The 25,460-nt window shown below is 42.1% G+C and overlaps 1 protein-coding gene across 1 annotated transcript; it reads right to left on the reverse strand.

Moving 5' to 3' along the window:
• Positions 1 to 1,985: 1,985 nt before the first annotated feature.
• Positions 1,986 to 19,249, reverse strand: gpm6aa (glycoprotein M6Aa; the record flags this gene model as incomplete). Its single annotated transcript, XM_083980659.1, has 7 exons — positions 1,986 to 2,138; positions 3,715 to 3,780; positions 4,373 to 4,449; positions 5,119 to 5,272; positions 6,186 to 6,342; positions 7,335 to 7,527; positions 19,213 to 19,249. The coding sequence occupies 7 exons, from the start codon at positions 19,247 to 19,249 to the stop codon at positions 1,986 to 1,988; spliced, it is 837 nt and encodes a 278-aa protein (XP_083836785.1).
• Positions 19,250 to 25,460: the final 6,211 nt, after the last annotated feature.

The following is a 25,460-nucleotide window of genomic DNA, read 5'->3' on the forward strand; positions in this document are numbered from 1 at the left end:
TTACAAATCCTATAATACTCTCCGTGGGACCACTTGACATCAACACAAAATGGACACGAGCGACATTGAGTATTTATTAACAAGTACACAAGTGATTTTTATTTATGCAAGCAAATTTGATCATACAGGTAAAATAAGCCACCTCAAGCTGTTGGCACATGAATGTACAAAACATATTCAATTTAAAGCCTGCGACTAAGCATTCGTAGTGAAAGTACAAAAGACTAATACGAGGAGAAAGCTGAGAGCATTTTTTCAGATCATTACAGAGTAAGCAATGTTGGTACAAGTATTAGTTTTAAGACATGGTTGAGAGCTCATCACAAACTAAACAGACACAACTCAAAGACTACAGTCTCTAATATCAGTAGCATAACGCGGTAAGCGTGGGGGTTTAGTACTGCACATATAAACAAAGGGTTGATTCAGCAAGACAGTCAAAAGTGTCAAAAGAAAGAAGTGAAATGAAGTAACTTTTGAGTCAATAAGACTATATTAATGCATGTCCATGCCACGAAAAACATCTAAATTCACAGTCGTTACTAACAGTACAGTTATCCAACTTTGAGTTGAACACCAATGCGCTTACATCTAGAGAGAGCACAGAAATGGTCAAATAAGTGCATGAAACTTTTGCCAGGCAATGAACTGACAGGCCACCTGTGTAGTCATATGGCATCGAGATGTGTAAGCAATACAGTTGCTGTCATGAACAAAAAAATACTGTGACACACACTTTTCTCACATCTGATATTTCCACCAAGGAGTGCCAATACACCAACAACCTTTTTATTGTCAGGGTTTCTTTTTATCGGCTGAGACTGATCGATGCAAAGTGGACTGACCCACAGTGATCTCCTCTTCTCACCTGAATTGTCCTTAAATGTCAGTGCTTAACATATAGGTATGCTTTGATATATCAGTATATACAGTGCAGAGTTCTGCAAAAACAGGAGTTTACTATTTATAAAGTTTAAGAAATTAAAAAAAGGGCTCATGAAATGTTTGCATGTGCTTTTGTGGCTTGTGATTCAAAGACGATGGAGTCATTCACAGTCCTAAAATACATTTAAATGGCAGGATTATCATAAAATAAGCCATAATTTATCTTTAGTCGACTAATCCCATCTTTGATATCTATCAAAGTAATTGTTTCCTGTTTAACAGGCTTGGCACATCTAGCAAATATTTGTTCCACGCTAATGATTTGGTATTTATCGTGTTGTCTTGCTACTGTATAACTTCAAATAGAAAAACAGATTGAATTACTTTCATGTGAAAGTGTTTTTTTTTTTTTATCCCTGGGAATACTGGTATGACAAAGGCTTACGCTGCTTCCTGTTTGCTTTTGTGAGATTTAAAATATTTTCAAAAGTAACCACCCGCTCACATACAGTACATTGTTCTTGAAGATGAAATCTCCAGACACACAACATGATAAATGTGCTTGAAAAACCCTTTTGAAGCCCCTGTGTACCCCCTCAGAAATCAGCAAAAAATAAATAATGCATGAGAGCAAAATGACACGTAGCATCAAATAAAAAGTTTTCAGAAAAATAAAACGATTGTATGCAAATTATTCAAAGTTAAAAAAAAAAAAAAAAAAAAAAAGCAGAAATACTACTGCTACCTCTGATTCTACTAACTACACTAAGACTACTATCAGCACTAAACGACTTGTATTCAAGAATAATATAACTGCCATAATGATAATCATAACACCATCCATGAGAGAGGTAAAGGGGCTTTTTTTTTCATCTGAAATGCTGTTTGTGACTGGGGAGGTTTGTGTGACGTTTCCCCCCCCAGACCACACTGTCATATGACGCACCAGTGACATCAGCGGTGGCGAGGGCCCTAGGCGCCATCCGCCCCCCCCTCAGGAGGGGATGGTATAGAGAGAGAGAGAGAGAGGACAGATAGAAGAGACAGAAGAAGGAGAGGGAGAGAGGCCGGAGTGGCAGGGCCAGGCCTCACGCTGGGCTTTATGTGTAGGCGTTGAGACGCTCCTTGGAGCGGGTGGAGTGGATGTCGTGAAGCTCCTGCTCCTCCTTCGACTTGATGTCCTCGTACTTCTGCATCCGGCAGGCGTCCTTCACGTAGGCCCAGTTGGCTGACAGCACCATCAGGTAGTGGATCTGAGAGAAGAATTAAATATACACATAAAAAAACATACATGTATAATAGCAAAACCTGCCTTCTATGATTTGTGTTAATTTGCTCAGTCCATTAGAGTAGTTAAAGCAGAAGTAAGCGATCCGATCGTTCTTGTCAGCCGATGGAGTTAGCAGCCCCCGCCCTCGTCATGGATCTATTGGTCCTCGTCCCTACGTCGCCACATTCACGCGCATCCCTTGGCTGCACACACAGCCCTTCATGCCGTTCGCTCTCCTCATTGGATAAAGCTTGTAGGATACAAGGAAGTATGTAGAAGTTTTCTCCTCGGCTTACAGCAGAGCAGAGTGACTGACAGACCCGTGTTTCGGACCAAACACTCTATATAAGTGATTCCCGTCGGAAGATATAACTATTTAAGACTTATATTAACACAAATATTCCGCTTACTTCTGCTTTAAATAACTCAAAAGCCCATTGGAATATAATGTATGCTTTATTATTCTATTCTCAGCTTTATCTCTTGCAGACTTGGAGTTATCAAATTAATTACAAATGCACTGGATGCACTTGTATTAAAGGTTACATTTCCAGTTTTTCCAGCAGGTGGCAGCATAATGCTAAATGAGGTCTTGGACTTGCGTTACTATGGCAGCTGAGATTATAATGAATGTATTGTGGCATAAAGACTGAGGCTGTAACACAGCTTCTCTCTTCTCTTCTCTCAAGGAATGGCAGTTTCATAGCTGCTTTGTTAATGAAATGCAAAAAAATCAATTAAGCGCCTGAGATTCAAACACTATATTTGTCCTATGTTGGATTTTTGTTTCCCCTCCTAAGAAGAAAGAGTCTGATACATTTTTTTCAGATTTTTTTTTTTCAGTACTGATTGTTTTCCTGACTTTGAAGTGTTTTTTGAGGGCAGCTCATTATTCGGATGCATCTATTTGTTGTGATGAGTTTTCTATGTCATTAACTGAAGGAAAAAAAAAACACACACACAATGGGAGGTGGAAAGAGTCTCTCCACAATGTGCACCATCATCCATGACTGGCAAACACTTTTTTGTTTCTCAGAAAATGGCTCCTCACAAATTACTGACTGATGTTTGCAACAATTTCTGAGCCTTTCTTCTCCCTGTTTCCATGACAACACATTGACATGTCTGGCGCCTCCAAAAGAGGGGAGGGAGACAAACCCTGTCTTCTTCACTGCGCCAAAATGCCTTCCCTCCCCTCCACAGCTATTCTCTCGCAGGCAAATACGACACAGGCTACCTATGAAGCAGCCACAACACAACCGTCTCCCCGGCTACAGCTTCTCTCCTCGCTTCACACGCTTTTTTTTTTTTTTTTTTTTTTTTCAAATACTGTTAAGTGCTACCACTGCAGAAATGATTTGCTTTCACCAGTCCCTTATGGACAACACAGGATACTCCATTAGAAAACAAACAAACAGGAAACCTGAATGAGCTCTACGGTGTATGTAGGATCTATAGCATCTCCATTAAGAAACGCCGGCCACAGGGAGGGCTTGATGTGCTTGATTTAAGAGATATTGTCTCATGAGAGGGAGGTGCTAGTTTTATTGGTGGCTCACCATAGCAATAACAGCAGCTCCTGCTCCAGCGAGGGCACAGATGAACAGGTGGAATGTCATGTCGAGCTGTGGCAGAAACAAATCACAGCACATATCACTCAACGACCTGAAAAAGCACTTGTAAACATTCAATTTGTTCTGTTTTACAGCCATAAACCCATGTGCATGCAGTTATGAACCGTAATATATGTCAGTTCAGTTGTATTATGTTGGCTGATTTAATAGAGGTGCAGAGTGATGACTTTCAAGATTTCTTTCAAATGTTGCATGTAAGCAGTATCAAGTTTTTACATGGTGCTACTCAGACTATTTGTGTGTCATTACACCTGTGAACAGCTCCAGCAGAGCAGCTGAGTAAAGTGCCCTGTTTGAGGGCACTTAGATATCGTTTTTGCGGTTTCAATAGTGGTAGTGTGCCGTTATGGCTGGTGGGCAAGCAGCCTGAGTATTTAACATTGCCACTATTCCAACTGCGGAGCCGTCGTTGGCAGTCGAACTGGCAAAGCGTTCACAATCGTGTTTGTGTTGCATTCATGATTTTTCTTATGCTAGAAATCCATCTGGCACGAATCTACAGAGCTTATAAAAAGATGAATTCACATCTTCTGTACTGGTTATCAACATTGTTTGATGCCTAAAAGTAACTTTTTTCCGTTACCTCGTTAGATTCGCACATCTTGTAGAACTTCTCCGATCCAGCACACACTGTTTTCGCCTCAGCGATTGGCACGATACCTGAAATAAATTGGATGACTCATAAAGCGTGTATAAAAGCCAATATGGCGTGCTCTACAATGAAAAGCAGGCAACAAAGTGACAGTTTTATGTATACCAGCAGATGACAATAATACAACCCGACTGTGCACTAAGTCACACGCAGGCGACATATAGGCAGATAATGTGGTGATGGCAGCGCAAGTAGTTGTTGACAGAGGCAGTATTTGTGGCGGCTGGTGGCTAATGGACTGAAAGACGTGCCACTAATTAAAGTTAATGAGCCAGTCATAAAAGCTAGTGATATGATGGACTTTTATGGACCAGCTTAACATAATGCTGTTTTGGATCATTAAAGTTTTCAAGACAGTAATTTGAGGAGAAACACTGGGTCCAGTAGATTTAAAAATTTAAATTTAGATTCAAACCGGGTCATTTACAGTATTTGAGGCTGATTAGTTTCCTCGTAAGAAATAAAATAAAACAAATTGAATGTGACATTTATCATGGTTTATTAGATTACTGCAGCCAAAATATGAGAAGCCTTGAATTTTGAGTCACGCTCAAGGAATAAACATCAAAAAACAAAAACGAATGGTAAGATAAATACATTAGCCAGTGAAATCTGAGCAACTGAGATCAGAACAGTGGGAGTGAAGCAGAAATGGAGACAGAATATTCCTTGCTCACCATACTGGCGTGGGTCCAGGCAGAGTGTGGCCCCCTCCAGCACGGTAGCATTTTGGCAAATGTTCCAGATGTTGAAATATATAAACACTGGGAGGGAGGTAAAAGCAGTCACTCCAAGCCAAGCCAGCATGAAGATGTATGTCAGCATGATGAACTGAAAGAGCAACAGAGGGCAAACAGATCACACGGAGGTTCAGTGTCGGTCAATAGTTTTAAATAATGTTATCTCATCTGTGTACGACTGAAATCTCTCAAGTTGCAGGTTAAAAGATAAAAGATGCACTGCCACCACTACCCACTATCATTTTTTTTTTTTTAAGGCTCCATGGTCCACGTTGCCAATTTCTGCCAGCTTGACTAATTTTGGTTTGGACATTTCCATGGGAATAAGATCAACACACTCTGACTTAATGAACCCATTGATCACAAATACCACACCATAACTCATTTCCTTTGCCTCCCTGTGGAGCATCAGATTTGTTAAGCAATTATATCCCAGTGATAATCTTGTTAGCATTGCCTCCAGCTCGGTGGTACGCGCCGTATGAGAGTGCTCCTAATTTTTTATTTTTGTTGTTTGGCAGTGTGATACAATTATTTTTGATTGATGTGGTTAATGTCATTTCAGAGCTCTTCAGTTGTGACACAGTTTGGTTAATTTTTTTTTTTTCTTTTTGGTAAGATCTACAAAAATACACCAATTAGTATTTTTTCAGCATACAGAACCACTGTAATCTTTACCCTATTTATCTTGTTTGCTCAGGTCTTTTATGTAAAATAATGTTGTATACGAAATTGTTAATATACAAAATAATAATGTCTAATATGTGAGCACCATTTAATGCAACCAAGAAAAAATGTAACCCATATGAAAAGTTTTGCCTTTCTCTCCACTTCCAGTTTAACTAATATAATCTCCCTGCAAAATCAGTGTTGGATTCCCAAGTGACTCCTGAAAAGTGCAGCAGCAGATACAGCACACTGTCATACTGTTGTAAATATAGAATATCAATAAATAATAGGGAACAACACAACCAAAATCTGTTGGACTAAAATAATAATCCTACCCAAGCGCTGACACAGCGTCCACAGGTGGTGATCTTGAAGTCTCCATACAGGTCTTTGATGGCTCCACTGGTGAAGAAGCCCTCCACCATCAGCAGGATGCCGTAGACGAAGAAAGCTGAAGCAATGCCGTAGATCACATACTTGATGATGTCAATCCTGGAGAGTGGATAGAGAATCACAACAATACTATGTTACACTTTGTTCCTAAATAAAGTCTAAAGTCTTTTAAGGGATAGTTCAACATTTTGGCAAATTGGCCCAATGCCATAATCCCTATAGTCATAGCAGTAGGTTCGTTACCTTTAATTGTCGGTGCAAGCTATTTTTAGAACGGCGGAGCAGAGCCGCGAGCTGCTCAGAGCTACGCTATGGAGGCTCATGGGATTTCTTGGTTTCCCTCATCAAACTCATCAAATACACAATCCAACAGCTCCAAAACGCTCTGGTGGACAAGTTGTGACCTGCACATTCACCACGCTATGAGATAATAACAGAACGTTACCAGACAGAGTTGTTTTCGAGGTAAATTCATGCAAAACTGCTGATCCGCGTTGCCTTCAGGGACAGTTTTTCAGCAAGCAGTCTCTGCATTTGCCTCGAAAACAACTCTGTCTCATAGCGTGGTGAATGTGCAGGTCACAACTTGTCCACGAGAGCGTTTTGGAGTTGTTGGATTGTGTATTTGATGAGTTTGATGAGGGAAACCAAGAAATCCCATGAGCCTCCGTAGCATAGCTCTGAGCAGCTCAAGGCTCTGCTCAGCTGTTCTAAAAATAGCTTGCACCGACAATTAAACGAATCTACTGCTATGACTATGGCAATGGGCCAATTTGCCAAAATGTTGAACTATCCCTTTAACAAACCTTTGTGAAAACAGGCCACAGGTCAGAGAGGTTCACCTGAGGGTCAAATGTTATACATACAGTAGATGATACAGATGGTAATTTGCTCTAAAGCTGAAATCAATGTAATCTGGAGAGTTGCTGCCATGTGGGAAATGGTAGTTGTTGTTGAATAGAATATATTAAACCCATGTTTTCCTCTTTGTGGGTATGCAAATCGCCTACTCCTTAGGGCCGACACTGTTTTCCTCAGCAGCTTAATAACACTTAAAGTCGGACTGAACTTTTCTGCTACAGTATACTCACATGGTGAATACATCCAGTGCGTCCACAGGGCTCCGCACCACCTCGAAGTAGTTCTGGAGGATGGTGACGGTGCCGGACAGCGCCTCATGTCCGCAGCCGCAGAACAGAGCCACGCCCGCGTAGAGCAAGATGGTGGCTATGAGGGATGGGTACGGGATCCCACCAAGGCATTTGATGCAGCACTCCAGGCATCCTAAACACAGAAAAAAAAGTGAAAACAGTCCACTGTTAGTCAACAAAGACAGAAACGGAAACAGTTCTCACCCAGAATCCAGGACAGGAGGAAATTTTAGCTCTGAATAATTCAAGCAAACTTTGCCAATGGGCAAACACATTTGCATGTTTCACACTGTAGTACCTTTTACAGTTGGGAGGGAGCTTACTGTAGGTGTACAGTCAAACAAAAATACAACAACTCGTCAAAGTATCCGGACTCCACTACATCTCTTATGAGCAGCCGGCTCTTTTTTACGCATCAGGTGCTGTTGTATTCGCAGCCACACAAGAGGGCGACATATTTTAATGGGCGCCACAGCTTCATGTGCGCAGTTATCTTCTTGTATCACATTTTCCCCTCTGTTCTCGGTTCAGGCACCGTATTTGTTCAGCCCTGCAGAGGATGCTGACATTTCATTCAGCACTAAAAGCTCAACCTGAGCTTTGCACAGTGGATCCTGACCTTTAACCCCGTTCTTCCTTGCCCAGCTTCCTTTACCCCGCGGCCCCTCAAGGTGACTAATCGCCGCTCGGTTCGACTTCAATCTCCTGTCACACAGATTTCTGTAAATACTCATGCACACCACTGTGTCTATCTGAAACACACAGATTTCTGAGTCTCCACGTCCTGTTTGTATATTAGTGAGTGTGTGTGTTTTGGGGGCACTGTGAGTCACTCATTTCTCAGAGGTGGAATTTATTTCCTGTGGAAGCATAGGACATAACCAGACTTTACGGGGGCTTGCAGTGGATTGCAGTATATTAACCACACACACACACATAGGTTTTTCAAAGCCAAGCCCCCTCTCCATCAGTTTGTAACTCTCCATCCGGAGCCGTATCATAATGGAGGGCTGCAGCCTAAATATGCATAGCCGTCAGAAGTCCGAATCAATACACACACCGCGAAGTGGACAGCTGTAATTCAATGAGTGTAGGAATGGAAATTTCCTCTTGATCAGTTACATCACGATCGTGGCCGATGATTAAATTCATCTGCATTCACGCGGCTGTCCCCGATCAGAAGGGAGACTCCACGGCTGCACGGTCGGTTTGCATTGTCGCTTAAAGAGATGATAAAAGGTTCCAGGATCATTCATCAAGGCTGTTTTCAGCACCATCTCTTTTATGATTATCTCATTGTCTTCGTCTGTGTTACAAAGCAAGGAGTCACAGCAAAATACCCCCTCCTCCTCCTCCTCCTTCTGCTCCTCCTCCTCCTCCTCAACTCTTTGCTTCTGACTGAGTGGAATACCAAGTAGCCGGTCTGCCTGCTGGGCTGTGCACAGCACTCAGACTGTGCATGCCGCAGCTCCAGCCCCTTGCCCAGGCTTGCCTAGATTATCTGCATCCTCGCTGATGTAATCCAGTGCTGGACCGTAGAATGCCTCCTCGGCCTTGCTACTTTATTTTCTAAACCTCTTTTGTCCGTGAAAGGTTTGTTGAGAAAAGTCGCTGTTCTTGTGATAACCCCCGTGCAGCTTTTCACACTTCAAATCTACTTTGGTCAGCTCCAAAAATATAATATCAGTGACTCTATTGAAATGGTCAAAAGTTAGGTTGTCGACACGCTTCTTTTCCCCCAATTTTAAGCCTGTTTTTTGTTAAAAACATGTCCACACATCTCTGCTCAGATGGATGATACGTGTCTATATGGATGTTTTTCCACTCGGTTTTCTCCTTCTGTCAGAGGAATCAGAGTACAGTATGTCATGATGTCAGGGAGAATCCCTTCCCGAAGCGGTTACACCATCTGTTTGCTGTGTGAAAAACAACATTTCTGTATCATCTCTGTTTGGTGTTTCTCTGACAAACATACAACCCCCGAACTCAGGGGGAGTTAGGCAATTACCTGGGAAGTGACATCAAATTCACCTTTGGTTCCCATTAGACTATCGGGTGCTTGCGGTGCCACCTGACATCCACTCCACTCACATCCACAGGCAGTTTCACGCCAGTTCACACCTACATGTGACAACCTGCAAGCAAAGCCTCTCGTATCAGTCGGTAAAGCTGCTTTCTGGGCGGGGACATGGTTGAATAGTGTAGTTTTGATAGTCATTGATTAAAAAGTAAAAGGTCAGTCTTCTTGTTAAAATGATTGATGTTGAGCATCGTACTGTTGTTTTGCCATTAACTAGCAGGTTGTTAGTTTTTCCCCAGAGCACCTGTGGACAGCTCCCATTAAAGCACTGTGATTTTGTTGCTCTTAGAGATTGATCTGTGGCGTACGTTGCTTGTACGCATGATGATTCAGCAGTACGTTTGGCATCTCTGTAGTGTTTTTACTTGCAATGCAATATCTCATAGAAATGCATCTCACACAGGCCTGTTGAGGCTACAGAAAAAAAACGGTTTACTCATGGTGTTACGGATCAGACAGCTGGGAAATGTCTGTGAGACATCGGACTGACTTAATTTGGCCTCAATAAAATATGTAGCCTACCAGTATCAGTTTTTATGATGTTTTCAATATCTTAGGCTGATGGAAAAAACATGGCCCCTCAATTCATCAACCACAGACGGCTTTTTCCAAGAAGAACGTAGTATGGTCTTATGTTGCATGGCTTTTTTTGATTAACAAAAGAAATACTGGCAAAGTACTGTAAAGTACCAGCTAATACAGGACACGCAAGTGCAAATTCCTTTTGACTTTGCAATGTGGGCGCCATACTTTTAGCCTTTGCTGCTCGATCATCACAACAAAAGATGAAATGATTGCCACTAGATAATTTTCCAGATCCTGTCTCCCCAAAAAACTCTTTGATGCAGTGTCTTGACATCTCATATGTCTTCTGCTTCAGCTCAGGCACCGCTCAGACAGAGAGGGATCCTGTCACCGCCTCCTCCTCCCTCAGACTCATTATCCTGAGTTACCTTATCGTTTCAGGAAGCAGACAGTGACAGGATTTATTGACGCGAGGGTGTTTACTGACAAGATGAGAGTGACAGAGAAGCCCGTCACATTTGGCCCCCCCTCACGCTCAGGGGCCGTGTGCCTGTTTAAGCCACAGGAAGAAGTGACCGCCCAGTCATGTGAAAGACTCACCAGACAAGTGGACATTTCAGATGATTGGATTGATTTGCATGTATTTCTTGTTGCTTTTTCCTGTTGGATCGACATCAAAGCTGGTAGCCTTCGATGAATCACCTGATAAGTGAAATCTATTGTACAGTAGTTTTCTCAGCTTGCAAAATTGTCCCTTTTTATTTGCTCCAGTGAGATAAAAGCTTAAGCTCGTATTTCAATTGAACTTTAAATCTCCTCAAGTGGAAGCAAATCTTACAACCTCACACTGAGAAAAAAATAATGTAGTATATTTTTTTTCTTTTGCCTGCCTTTGAGACATCCTGGTTAAATTTGGGGCTGTGTATGTTTGGAGCCTGTGCTTTACATGAAGGAGGATGAGTAGAAATATAAATGTTTTATGTCATGGCCTCAATCAAGGTTTACTACCTCTGCATTATTTACATTTCTGCACACAGATTAAACGAGCTGGAGCCGGTGTCTCGCTGTTCATTTGAAATCTATTTGACTTTTTCCTTTCGTGTCAATGGCACCGGTCGTAAAAAAAAAAAAAAGAAAGTTGCGCGTCATTCCTGCTTATTACAGATCCAAATCAACAGACCTGGCCAGTAGCTTGCATTATATCATTTGTGAGCTCCAACTAAGTGATGTCGAAAGGAAATGTTTCCATGGAAACAGTTGAAGATGAAGTTAGAGGGGTTAAGATGGCAGAACTGGTGAGTGGTTATAAGAAGAGTGATTGTTTGTTTTATTAGTCTGTTCCGACCCAATAAAGTGAGGTGTGTATGTGTGTGTGTGTGAGGCAAAGGGCAAAATGAGATGATCATGTCAAGTATAAGTTAAGATTTCTACTTAATGTAGAGTCTTACATAATAGACTTAGAGCCAGATTCAGACAGAGTGGGTGTTGATGGGTGTGACATGTTTATAGAGACATCTAAAGTTTTTATTCAGATGTTCTTTGTCGCAAGTGTTTCTTCATACTTTTGAGAGCCCAGTTGAAACTACAACTGGACCATGCAGCAGTAATAACATTATGGCTTTTGAAGATATTAGATAAGATGTGGTGATGTTTGTGTCTCATGAAAAGCGTTGTCATCACGGCCGCGTTAACAAAGCCTCCTCCTCACACCAACACATCCTCTCATTTCCTCCCCTGCACCTCGGCATTGATCGTAACTGACTGCAGGATCGAGCCGGTGAAAAATAGCAAGTGGTGGTGCGAACTGACTCGGGGAGCTACTAGATGCTTGATCCATAATTTAGAAGCGGCACAGAGCAGCAGAGCACAAGCCTCTCACATTCATTATTCATGCTTTCTGCTTAGCCCAACATTACCTGTAATGGAAATAAAAGATCCCCTGCTTGATGAGGAGCAGCAAGCATTTGAATTGATCTCGCTCACAGGTGTAGGACCGCTCGTCTGTCCAAGCACCCACCGACGGCCAAGTGGGGAATTTGACCTAATTGACTTAGGGTAAGCTTTGAATGCACCAGAGGGAATAATGATGACGAGCGACCTTATGTGTGCTTTTCACTTGATCTGGTACAGCAGGACACATTATGGAGCCGCTGCAGTATTTTAACATAGTAAGTCAGTTTTTTCATTGTTAACTGAAATTGCTTTTTTTGTTTATTTATTTTTTACATTATTACAGTCTGAATACTCAAAATTAGCATTTAAATCTTGGTTATTTGGAAAAAACAATGGTCTTTCTGCTGCGGTATGTCTCTCCAGCAGGGAAATAACATCTAAGGATATATTCTTCCCACTCAGCGTTAATGAAATAAATTTCACTTGCCAAAATTGAAAATCTGGCAACATGAGGATTAGTCTTAATGAATTTTGAACAAAGAGACAGGATTTCAGGAGACATTGGGGCTTTAAATATTTTATCCTTCACACAAAAAAAGCCTCTGTTTCAATAAAAAAAGAAAAAAAAGAAAGAAGTGAAGCCTACATGACCCCAAACACCACGGTCCAATCAACAGAAGCCGTCTGCCTAATACAAAGAGAGAGGATGACCCCCCTCTCATGGCCCCTCCTACCTCCTACTTCTTCTCCATCTGTCAGTGTCATATCCGACAGGCAAAAGGGACACACACACACACACACACACACACACACACACTCATTCAGTCAACATTCAGGGATGAGGTTATCCTTATATAACGCTTGGAGGTAAATGACGCCCTTCAAAGAAAACATGGTCCTAACATCCGGGAGACAGTTGGGGGTAATTAACCAGGGATTTCTGCCCTCGTTAACCCACTAATGAGTTCGATATTGTCATGTCCAAACAATACAGTATCCATGCAATATCCTTCAAGCATGCTTTTCTAACCTTAATGCTTGAATTGAAATTTCCCCGTGGCCTCTACCAGACGGTCCCTTCTATAGAGCTTAAGGAGTTATGAGAACCACCAGAAAATGCTCCTCTTCCAGATCAACCTCAAATAATACTAATAGTTAATTTCTTTGTAATTAAAATGTACATTTTGTAGAGCTAAAATAGCTATTAACATTTAATCTTCTATATTGGAGTGAAATCACTAATACGTGAAGTTGTGCTGGAGAGAGAGTCACTTTTCAGACAATATGTGTAGACTGAGTTGAATAGTATGTGGTGTGTATTGTATCATTTTAACAAAATCCGGCTCCTAAGCTTAAAACAATGATGCAAAACTCTGTAACTTGTTTGTCTTGTCAAAAAGCGCACTATGGCGCAAAATCTGCATCATTGTTGGTTGGGTGTCATTTGGCTCCATAATATAGTCAACAAAGTGGGAGATGCAGCGAGAAAACGATAAGGATTCTTTACGCCGGTGAAATATGGGTTGTAGACACCAGCAGCCTTCCCAGGAGTGCAGAGAGGAGACGCTCTGAAATGAACTGTCAGGATGTGGCAGCCTGGAGCTCACACTGGAGTCAGATGCATCTTGTTTATATCTTCAGCAATTCTTTAAAGTGAGTGGAAAATGCTGATCCTAGACTACAGGCCCTCAGCCCATCCTTGTGAAATAAGATGTATCTCTTAAGACCATCAGGAGCACTTATTTTGCTGCTCTACTGATTGAATTATACTGTATGTAGTAGAGAAGTACCAGTCCCACGTATAGTCATCAAAGTAATATTTGGCTGATTCCAACTAATTCAATGTATTTTTAAGTTATATTGGCATATAATTACGTATATGTTTTTGCTGCATGGTCTTTAATTAAAATCCATCCTATAGGAATGTTGGGCTTTTGCTTTTGGCGCAGTCACAGCCACAGAGAAAATTAATTAATTAGACGCAGGAAATGAAGAAAATGAAACTGAGGGGATGACAGGAAAGAGAATAATAATCTAATTTAATGTCTGGTCTGTATTGACTTCATTTACACCGCAAGACATCCAATCAGACTCAATTTTTGCGCACTCAACTAGCAGTTATTAGTTCCTTGTTAGCAGAGGAGTTTTGTATGGGGGTGGGGTGGCAGCGAGCCTGGTCCTAGAGAGAAAGGGAAAGAGAGAGAGGGAGGTAGAGTGATGGAGGGAGGGAGGGAGAGAGATCTCAGAGGGGGGATGGTGTGTCTGTGTCAGCCTGAGAGTAATGGGCGTATATGTGTCTCGTTGCTTTCCTATATTTAATGTGAAGCCCCCCTTCCCCTGAAGTGAGCAGGTTTTTTTTTTTTTTTTTTTTTTTTTCCAGCTCCTCTGCGCATGTTTAATCAACCAGTATGGTTGCCATGTCAACGGCAGCGCGAAATCTGCAACGAGACCGGGTACTTCAGAGCCGTGACCCACTTTACTGTATGTCAACAAATTCAGTGGGACAATAGTGAATGAGACACATTAAACAGATAACCCCCCCTGGGCAAAGGGGATGTTACAGGCCAATTCCAAAAGCTCAGCCACTGATTTCCTCTTTTTCTTTTCTTTTTTTTTTCCGTCAAGAGATGGAAGTCTCTGAACATGTCTGTGTGACTGGCTGCCGAGCGGAGACGTGTCTTTTGTCCGAGCCAAGTTCACTCCGGGAACCGAGGGCCAAATGTCAGAAACTCAGGAGAAGAGTCCACGGCTGCTCTTTTCCTCTCAGTTTGAAGACCTAAACTGTGCAGCTGATGCTTTTTTTTTTCTTTTCTTTTTTTGTCTGGGAGAAATGAGCTTAAATGTCTTGATTGCCAAAATTATCAGCATCCAGCACCAGGCAGCGCGGGGAATTCAGTCACAGCTCCCAAACAATAGATCATAATTATATCCTGTCTTCAATGTTTTCATAAGAGTGCAGTTTCCAAAACACTCTCCTGCGAATTAAGTAATGTTTAAACTTGATTGAATTTACTTAACTTACTTCAACAACCATTTGACAGTCAATGCATCTTAGAAGTGAACCTAAATGATGATGAAACCATCATTGCATACTCCTCCCATAAGTAAATTGTATTCCAATCGCAGCACCATCATCATAACATCATCATTTTAAGGTATCCTTTCAAGCACCCAGCGAGGATCTGTGCAAATGGTCTCAAAGTGCATCATTATATATTGAACACCTGTTATCCCCTTATCTGCTAATCTATACTAGAGAGTCTTTCCTGTGAGAACAATACAAAAACCCTCAGAAGTTCTCCAATAACAGTACCAACAAAGAACAATTGGTGGAACTCCCTCGACTTGGACTTGGCTCGAGCAAATTAGGATTCAGAAACAATGAGTGAGACAGAGAGAGTTTGGGAGAGAGTGGGGGCGGTGGGGCTGATGGGAAAAGAGAAAGGTTGTGTACTGTAGCACAACCAGAACTCACCGCTGCTGAGGCCATCATGGGACACAAACTCTCCATTGGTGTATTTACCGGTTTAATTATTTATGATAAGAGGCTCTTTAAGGGAGAATGGCTAACGCCGTGTGAGTGACAGGAAAACTCAGGGATCAGCAGCTGCTTAGAAATCATGCTGTGCATCCTCATATCTGTAAAATGTGCAAAAATACTTATCTACTATATGAATGTTTACAATTGAGCAAACACATTTTTACTCTGTAGTCGTGTAAATTGGCCCACAGCAGCATTTTCTATATTCAAAGCAGCTTCTTCACCTTAATGAAAATTTGAGTTTATTTTTGGATCTGTAAAAAAATACACTAAAACTCTTGCTATTGGTTCATTGTTTACTATCTTTCCTTTTGGGGAAAAAATAGAAAAGAAACAACAGTTGTGTTTTTTTGAAGATTGACAGAAAATATCAATGAGATGCTCAACACTGAAGAGCTTGCCAAGTTATTATCCTGATCAAACCGATCAAACAGACGGAGAAGCAGTGCCTTGCAGAGTGGATTCCTGGCTCAGGAAAAGCTAACAGGTGTGTCTTCCTCAGTTTTTCCACTCAGCAACAATTACCAGGACCGATACGAGCGAGATCCATCCAATCTTTGGTTTATTTTTAAACACCGTTACCCACACTCTGCTGTTTTGCAGGACTTGTGTGCAAAACTTGAATCATTTCATCCTTGCGTTGAGTGGAAAACCTGCTTTGTCAACCATAGGGCTCAACCATAGGGCGTTGGTCCCCCCCCTCCCCTTGTCGCTCATGGCCCCTTTGGTACAGAGTGTGTCTGCTACATTTGGCCAGCAGCTCAAGTGAGCAGTGCCCACCTGGTAAGTCTGACTCATAATCAGAGATTTGCAGCCTCAGAAAAGGAAGACAGAAGGACATTAGCACGCTGTGAGTGCACTCATTGACACCTCCTCCTCCTCTGAGGTGGAAGCACTAGTATTTATTTGCAGTTTGCTGTTTGCTCGGATGGTGTTTGACATGTTTAATCAACAACCTCTTACTGAATTGTTACGTGAGAACGTCATACATATGTGATTGACGTTAAAGGTGGTACCAACAACAGAGCTGCCAACTCATAAGAAAACAATGTTGCGTGACATTCATAAGCTTTTATAATAGTTCTGGCTGAGCAGATATACTGTTATAGTGCTTTAGTGTTTTAAAGAACCTTTGCTCTGAGCAATGCTTTTCTCGCCTCGTGCTAACCCTGCCTCTGACTTGATCTTTGATGGACTGTGGCTGGCTCTGGGACGGCAATAGACAAACCTGACAGGACTGGCTTTAATGTTCATCGTGATTCATCAGAGCTGCTGAGACAGTAATCCGTTGTCTTCCTTAATGAGGAGCTGTCACTTTTCAAGCCAGTCATTCGATAAATCCCACTAAGTTAGCTGACCGGTGCTACCTCATGCTTGATCAACCAGTACGACTCCTGAAATATTACGTCATGATCTTATTGGAGAGAACTCGATGAGAACTACAGTATCACCAGTTCTTTTCCCTCAAGGAAAACATACACAAGTTCCCATGGAAAATCCAGACCCAGCAAAAAGTACTTTCATTCTAGTAAAAGTGAAGCAGCGCTATCAAAGGGAATTCCCAGATGAACATTAAAAGCATAATCCTCACTCTCCGCCATCTCCCTTTAGTTTGTATTGGTTTAACTTTAACTGTGTGAAGACTCGCTGTACTTTATATAGCCTTGTATAATTTTTTAGATTACAGTTGATTTGATTTATGCAAAGAAGAAAGTTAAAGAACATAGCCTTTCCTCACATGGGAACAGTGATTAATGAAGATTTTTCACCATGGCAGCTGAAGAGATGAGAGTGGTCACATGCAATTATCAGGGGGGGCAGGACCAGATAAAATGTGAGCCTCTAAGGTAACAGGTCAGTTGCTTTCATGCAGCAAATGTCAGATATAAACACAGGATATGTGGGCAAAAAATGTTATTCTCTATTTACTTTGTTGTCCTCAATGCATCTTGTATTTTATCTCCAGCCTCTTTTCCCTGCCTGCCTTTTAAAGCTCCAAGCCATCCTTTCTTCCTAACCATCAAAGTTGACACAAAAGAACAATTACGTCACTTGGGAGGGGGGGGGGGGGAACAAAAAAGAGAAAAAAATGTTTTTGTGTCTCTGAACTGAGCTTTTGCTGAGCAGCTCCGACTGCACTTAAGAAAACAAAATCGAGCTTGACAGTCATTTTAGATATTCAGATGAAAATCTTTTCCCGTGAGCCAAATTTAGGTGAAACCAAACCAATCTGGCACACACGATACTTTCAGAGAGTCTTTATAAACCTACGCATCAGCCATATAAATGGACGTGGCATACAGAAATGTATGCACAGCTTGCATGGCTGCATCTTTCAGTTGGATGAACATTTGTGTTAGTGGGCAGAGATGACAGATTCTGCTTTTCTGAACGGGAATGCCCGCGTACACACCTAGTAATGGCGTCCAAGGAGGTATTAGATCAGAATCTGAGGTTTTCACTGGTACATATGCCAAACATTATCAGTTGTCATGTCAACAGCCCCCCCCCCCCCCCCCCCCCCCCCCACCACCCCCGGAAATAATCTTGCAGCAATTTAGTCAATCCCTTTAATCAACATGGAACAAAATATAATCTCCATATCTACTGGATGTGCATTTACATACAGTCCAGCCATTATTCTCTCTACAGATGGTTGTTTTCCCCCCAAAACCCTCTCACTCCCCCCCCCCTCCTCCCTCTCCATCTCTCTTCTTTTCTCTTCTTCTTTCCATCCCTTTGCTTCCCACACTCGCAGCAGACACAGCGAACTATTCCTGTGTTGCCGAAATGTCACGAGCAGGAGCGGCTGAAGAGAGAATAGATAATGACTACACTTTTATCCAGTGCCATGGCAACAGTTTCAGCTCATGTGTTGTGTGTGTGTGTGTCTGTGAGAAGCGGCGGGCTGCAGGGTGGTGGAGGAGGTGGAGGTGGGGAAGGGGAGGGGGGGTGGATGTGGCATTGGGGAAGAGAAACAAAAACATACGAAGCCATGCCTGTCACATGAAGCAGCCTGAAGGGGGGCGGTGGTGGGGGGGGATTGAGGGGTGAGGCAGGTATAGAGGCAAAATATTGTTTCCTACATGACACCAGTGGTTCAACGGTAAAAAAGGAACACACTCTAACATGCTTTTCTTATGTGAGATTCAAGCGTGCATTGAATCATTCATGCAGAGAAAAGGTGGTGGTGGGCTGTGTTGTGTGTGAGAGAGAAGTATAAATAGCATCAACCCCACTTTGCACAAAGAAAGCACTGCCTCGTCTTACAGTAAATAGGAGAAAGAAAAACCCCTGCTCCTGCATGATTTCCACACTAAATGTCGCACAGCCACTGACTCCTGAGTCTGGGTATTTTGGACACAAAGGAGCTGAACCCCGAGAGCCGCTGGATTAATGAGTGTAGCGGCTTGGTTTCGCTTCTTCACTCTTCATGTTTCTCTCTCAGCCATCGTGACAGGCATGAAAACCTTATCACACAAACAAAGACGGGGCCAGCCCCTCCGCCGGAGCCCCTCTCCGTTCACACCCCTCTGACTATACCCAAACAACAACCACATACAGGACAGACAGTGTGCACTCTTCAGTTAGAGTGCTGATACTCGGTGGACAAAGGAATTACCACAAACAGCTGCTCTCCTATTCAGACCGGGGGGGAAAAAGGGGCGAACATTTGTGCATTTTGTCTCTGCAGAGGCAGCAACTGACAAAAACAACCATGTCACATTTACTTAAGGAAATCTACTGTATACCCAAGCATGTGAGAAATACTTTCTTACCTTTCTGGGTCTGCCCCTCATCCATGTCCTCTTCCATTGTGGCTGATGCTGTTTTAGAGCAACAAGAGATATGTCAAAAGAGGAAAAAAAGCCCTGTTTGGGTTGCAGGTTCGAAACCTTTTTTTTTTTTTTTTTTTTGTAAGGGGTAGTCCACAAAGCCTTTCCGCTTTTCTTTCCCTCCCTCTCACTTTTCCGCTCCCTCTCTAGACGTCCCTACTGAGCGCTGAGATTGCCTGTCAGCTGTGGTTTCTGTCAAGCGTCTGGGTGATGCGTGGGATCACTGAGCCTTTGTGGTGCTGTCCATCGCGAGCTGCCGTGGCAAGTGCTGAAAACCTCCTTAGTCCCTGGTGGAGGAGGAGGAGGAGGAGGAGGAGGAGGAGGAGGAGGGGAGCAGGGGGGCTGGATGGAACAGAGGGTGGTCTCTGTGGTCGGCAGCAAAGCGCATGTGTGAGAGGGGTATGCAGTTGAAAGGGACAGGTGTGTGGAAAATATGGTATAAAGGCAGTGGAAGCAGCAGAGGAGCAAAGAGTGAGAGCTGGATCTACAGTAGACCCTTCTGACTGTGTCATGTTAAAGTAGGGGTGTCCACAAGTGTGTGTTACTGTACCACTCCTTACCCGGCCCACCCCAAACACCCCTGGCTCTCAGACAGAATGGTTAAGCCTGATGCCCCCCCCTCCCCACCCGCAGCAGCAGCTCTACTGCATTAACTCAACCTTTCCTTAAATATGGGAGGGAGGGAGGGAGGGAGGGCATTGATTTCGAAATGGGATTCTCCTAATCTTATTAGTCGTACAGATTCAATTATACATATCACCAAGGAGGTGTCATTGGATTTCTAACATACATGCACATGCTACGTGCAGAAACGCACAGCATCAGCAAGTTGTTGCCTAATTTTTTTTTTTGCGTGTGTGTGTATTTTAAGATTTAAACTCCAGGATTAAGTGGGCTGCTGAACGTAGTGTAAAGAAAATCTCTGTATATCCGGCGGATTGCTCTGTTTTTTATTAATTCCTAAGAAGTTGAAATTTTGGTTTATGTGCATTTGGTCATTGGTGAATAGACTCAAGATTCAAGAAGTTTATTGTCACATAGATGTACAGGTACATACATCGTGAGAAGCTTGGGTTGGGTGGACGCTCCACAATATGCATAATAAATAAAAAGAGACAATAAATAAATTATGATACTAAAACCTAAAAAGTATTAAAGGGAAGTTAAAAGGGCCACAGCCAGAGTCCATTGTCCATTTGGATTTATTGTTGGGTTGATTTGTTTAATAGTCTGGTGGAATAATAAGTGTGAATATTTGTACACTGTACAAGAAGACCTCTTCTTTGACAACGTAAAAACAGTAGAGACAGAAGCAGTAACTCCTCAAACCTTACACTGATGTAGACCCACACTGATGAAGACCCAGGCTGAAGAACCACCAGCAGAATGAATATATGGACAGACGTGATGGATAGAGACGGATGGGAGGCAAAGAGGAGTGATTGGAAGATCACCATGGTACATCAAGCGGCCGCAGGATGATATGTGCAGCATAAATAAAATCTGACTTGACTTGAAGTACAGACAGATGGCTGAATGGATGGATGATCTGATAGGTGGATTAGATAAAACTTTAATGATCCCTGTGGGGAAATTAAGCTTCTGCTGCAGCGGAGAACTGGAAAACGGTCAAGGAGGAGGCAAGTAGAGAGTTCAGAGAGCGATACGAGTGAACACATGAATAAAATAGATGGTAAATAATAGAAGAACGGGTGGGTGTATTGACAACCTGTAGAATTACCGACGTGTAAATATGCTGAAAGTTGTCTCTTCCTCAGCCTTTCACCTCCCGTAACATCTGCCCTAATTAAAGGAACTCCGACAGCTGCATTTCTACAAGAGCAGCACCATCACATCTTGTTTATAGTAATTATGCTAATGCTCAAAAATTAATGTGGTAATTTATTAATGTTAAAATGTAATGCTTTATTAATGTTTCATTGCTTGATGTAACATCTTTAATTAATCATTTGATTAGTCCTCTGTAGCATATTGTCCAACCAAATGGTCTATCCTCCTGTGTCCACTCACTCTCTCCTTTAGTTTAATTTAGCACCTCAGCCTTTTATTGGCCGTGCCAGTGGTTTAAAGGATGACAATGCCCAACCTGCTTGTATCTCTGGTTAACAAGACAAAAGTTGTCCACATACATGTAGCTTGCACTTTTTTAGGATTGTGTCCTGATATTACACTGGTCCACACACACAGACCACAGCCAAGACCATCAATAGAATGCTGGTAACCTTGGTAACCTCCCTGCAGAATAGACATCTGGAAATAAAAGCAGATATTTCCAGAGTTATTGCATAATAGTCTGTGATTTATTGATTTTTTTTTTTTGTGCTTTATTCTTTCGTTGCCTCGAACTAGTAAGAATACACACTGTTAGAAAAAAACTTTATTAAGTATGGCTGAAAAGCATTTCATATCGGAACCCATCAGTCACTATATACTAATTAATGGTAATTTCCTGTAGTTTAAGGGGATAGTTCAACATTTTGGCAAATTGGCCCATTGCCATAATCGCTATAGTCATAGCAGTAGGTTCGTTACCTTTAATTGTCGGTGCAAGCTATTTTTAGAACGGCGGAGCAGAGCCGCGAGCTGCTCAGAGCTACGCTACGAAGGCTCATGGGATTTCTTGGTTTCCCTCATCAAACTCATCAAATACACAATGCAACAACTCTAAAACGCTCTGGTGGACAAGTTGTGACCTGCACATTCACCACACTATGAGATAATAACAGGACGTTACAAGACAGAGTTGTGTTCGAATGTGTTATTAAGTAGAAAAGAGTAAACTGTGGGCCATGTGAAAGGGATTTTCCTTTCTCACTTTTGACCCTAAAACCTTTTCTTCTTTGTCATACAGTATGTTGTATTTTTACTCTCACATAGTTTCCTGTTCCCATTGGCCTTTCTATTGTGAGTCTAATTGTAGCAGGTTGGCTCATTACTCTTGAGGGAGGTGCAGTTCTCCAACATGTCAAGGATGTTGTAGTCACCGCTGGACAGATGTATTTGGACTCTACTGTTTTATAGCCTCATGAATTTGTGTTCTCTAATTTATTTCTTACTAGTAACTTAAATCCTCTTTGATACCGTATCAGTTTGATGCAGCATTTATGATCCAAAGTCGTTTCTTTTTGAGTTTTGCTCTCTGATACATTTTTGTGCTGCACATGATTAAAAAAAAAGAAAAGAAATGAATGCTGAACTCTGTCCCAATCTATTAGATGTTTTAATATTTGTTTAAGTGGTAGCTATTGTTTCCATGTGGCACATAAAAAAAGCAAACTCATTTGCTCTTAATTATCTTTGGTCTCAAGGGATTAGGAGATTAACAACAGAGGCCAGCAGCTTGTTAGTGGCAAATACATTGCAACTGAATTGGAAATATGTTCATAAATAAATGCAGTTCATCAGTGGAAGCTGAATGAATACATCTAAATATCATGATCTGAAATGCACCTGCCTGTGTGTGCATGCCAACATACAGACAGACACAGTGCCCCACCCTTGGCCTGGATAACATGGCCACACACTAGCCGGCCGTGGCTTTGTTAATAGGGGTGGGAGATTTGCTGTGGGAGAATGGGGGAGGGCTTTTTTCAAGGGGAATCCTGAGCTTACAAAGCCTCACAATGTCCCCCCTGGCTAGTCGTGTTCCTGTCTATGCTTCCAACAAGGCACTGACCCCTCCTCCCCCTGCTGCATCCACTCGCCTTCACCACTAGAGCTTCCTTGACACTGTGGGCACCGTGATGCCGAGAGGAAAAATCAGCAGATGGTGAAACACTTTCTTAGGGCATTTTCAGGCATCCTTGATTTCTAACATCAGTTCCATGGCGTCTTCTGTCTTCATCACAAGTGTAATCTGTGTTTCCTACATGAATGTGCTTATCAGCTTAAGTGAATGCAATGGCTTTTTTTTTTCTTCTTTTTTTTATTTTGCATATGCATACATCCTACGTGCGATCCTGCAGCCACCGCTGCCTGTGCTCATCATGACCAACAGAAGGAGCAAAAGAAGCTCACAGTAAGCTTATCAATGTCTCCTGGTTGCTCTCCAGTGTGGGCTTGCTAGTTGCCATAGCAACCAAGCCCTAGATATTGTTCAGTGGGAGAGATGTGTAGATGTAGAATAAATATAAACATCACCTCGTAACCCTGGCCCCGGTTGCTTTTTATGTAAAGCAGCCCGTTCCCATGATTATTAACATTGGTGTTTACAGTATAATTTATTTTTACATTGTGGAGAAGGAATCCATCAGGACTCTGGCTCTTCCTTTATTATTATACAGCACATTTACATGATATCTCCTGCCTCAGACTCCAGTTGTACCTCGCTGTCCTGATTTTTTTTTTTTTTTTTTTTGTGCAAACCAATATGACTACATGTGAGGATCCAATCCAAATTCCGATGCTCGTTGTCGAACGCCTGCAGAAATCAACAGGCAACAGCTCCCTCCATCTTAAGTGCTGATGTGTGTTCACGCCCAGTCAAGCTGAGGGAAATCAAAAGACACTGAAAGATTAAGGAGGTCAGGTTTTTACAGCTCCACTGAGGGAGGCAGGGAAAGAGGCTTTACCAGCCAGGGACTACCATGGAAACAGGATGGGCTGCAAGCACACAGAGAGAAGACCATCAGATATACTATAATAAGCTGCTGGATTTGTTCCTATGTCACATAGCTGCTCTTCCTCTCTAACAATCGTTGATAGATTGAGTTTGAGACAAAGTGGTGCTGCAACATTTTCTTCAGCTCTAACATGTTTGATTAAACAGTTGACCCACACGCTGCTTTCTTCCAAGAGGTAAACTCTGGCCTATTGATGCAGCAGCAATAGATTTTCATGGTCATCTGTAGCTAATAGTCTGTTGAGGCTGTGAAGCTGATCTCATTACAACACTGTCCTATCTCTATTGAAACCTCAGGCTCTCAGACCACATGAGAAGCCAGGCAGTCAGCCAGAAACACTTATCATCCTGTCATCCGTTTTTTTCACTGGCTTCACAGCTCAATTGTGTTGTACACTGAGCATCCATGAGTGCCCGGAGTGCTGGAGCCAACAGAGTGACCTCGAGTGTGTCTGAGTTTTGAGTGAATTGACAGAACTCAAATAATGTATACAAACATTAACACAGTAGAAGCCAGTACTTGTTTTGCAAAGCTTGCTTCACAATTCTTTATGCTGACCATTTATGAGTCCTTGCACAGATGTATTATGATGTTGTATAAGACTCACAGCCTATGAAGTATTCATATTATACAAAACAAACCATGTGCCTTGACAGTCAGGTGAAAAGTTTAGATTTTACCATAGCTGTATAACAGTTGTGTGCACAGAGCTGCAAACCGTAATCTAATGCCAGCAGCAACCATGACGCAAGTAATATAAATGTATACCTATTGAAAGGAACCAGCAGAGGGACATATTATAAAGTGATATTTGTCCCCGAAAATTCATCTTGCACTCACAAAGTTGTAAGAAGCTGATTTAGCACGCCTGAATAAAACCACCACCCACCGAACCACAAACAGATTTATTCTCCTGTATCTGGGTCACAATTACTAAATATTTAAAAATTCAAAAAAAAAGTGTCTGTCAGGATAGAAACGTGTGCAGTCTTTGGTGTAAAGTACATGTAGATGACAGGGCACAGCCCTAAGGTGACCTAATGTGTGAGGTCACAACATATAGTTTCATTAACGCTGATGTAAAACCAAATCAAACATTAGTTTCTAGTTGCAATATAAGTACAAGGCTGGGTTGTGTTAAAACTAGAGGAGAAAACTCATGAAACAGACGAGCTCCATGTCTGCTCCCTCAGGATGCATAGAAATTAAGTGGGATAAACAGCTGTTAGGGACCCAGCTATACAGTCATTACCATAAGTATGAGATTTATGATGGCACAGTAAGATATGTCAGCACATTTAATTAATGTTACCATGGGCAAAGTTTTATTGACATCTTCAGAGAGAACCTCTGAGAATTAAAGCGAGTGTTTAATGATTCACTCATCCTGATATATAGAGAAACTCTAAACCATATACATTGGAAGTGCTGACATTTACTCTGATTGTGAAACCAGACAGCAGACATATTCTCGTCTACCTCGTGCCACGGCGACTGGTACATTTTAACAAGCTATAGTTTATCAATCACTTCTTCAGGGTTTCTTAC

The sequence above is a fragment of the Trachurus trachurus genome (genome assembly GCF_905171665.1).
Source record: "Trachurus trachurus genome assembly, chromosome: 10".
In the NCBI taxonomy this organism is placed as follows: Eukaryota; Metazoa; Chordata; class Actinopteri; order Carangiformes; family Carangidae; genus Trachurus; species Trachurus trachurus.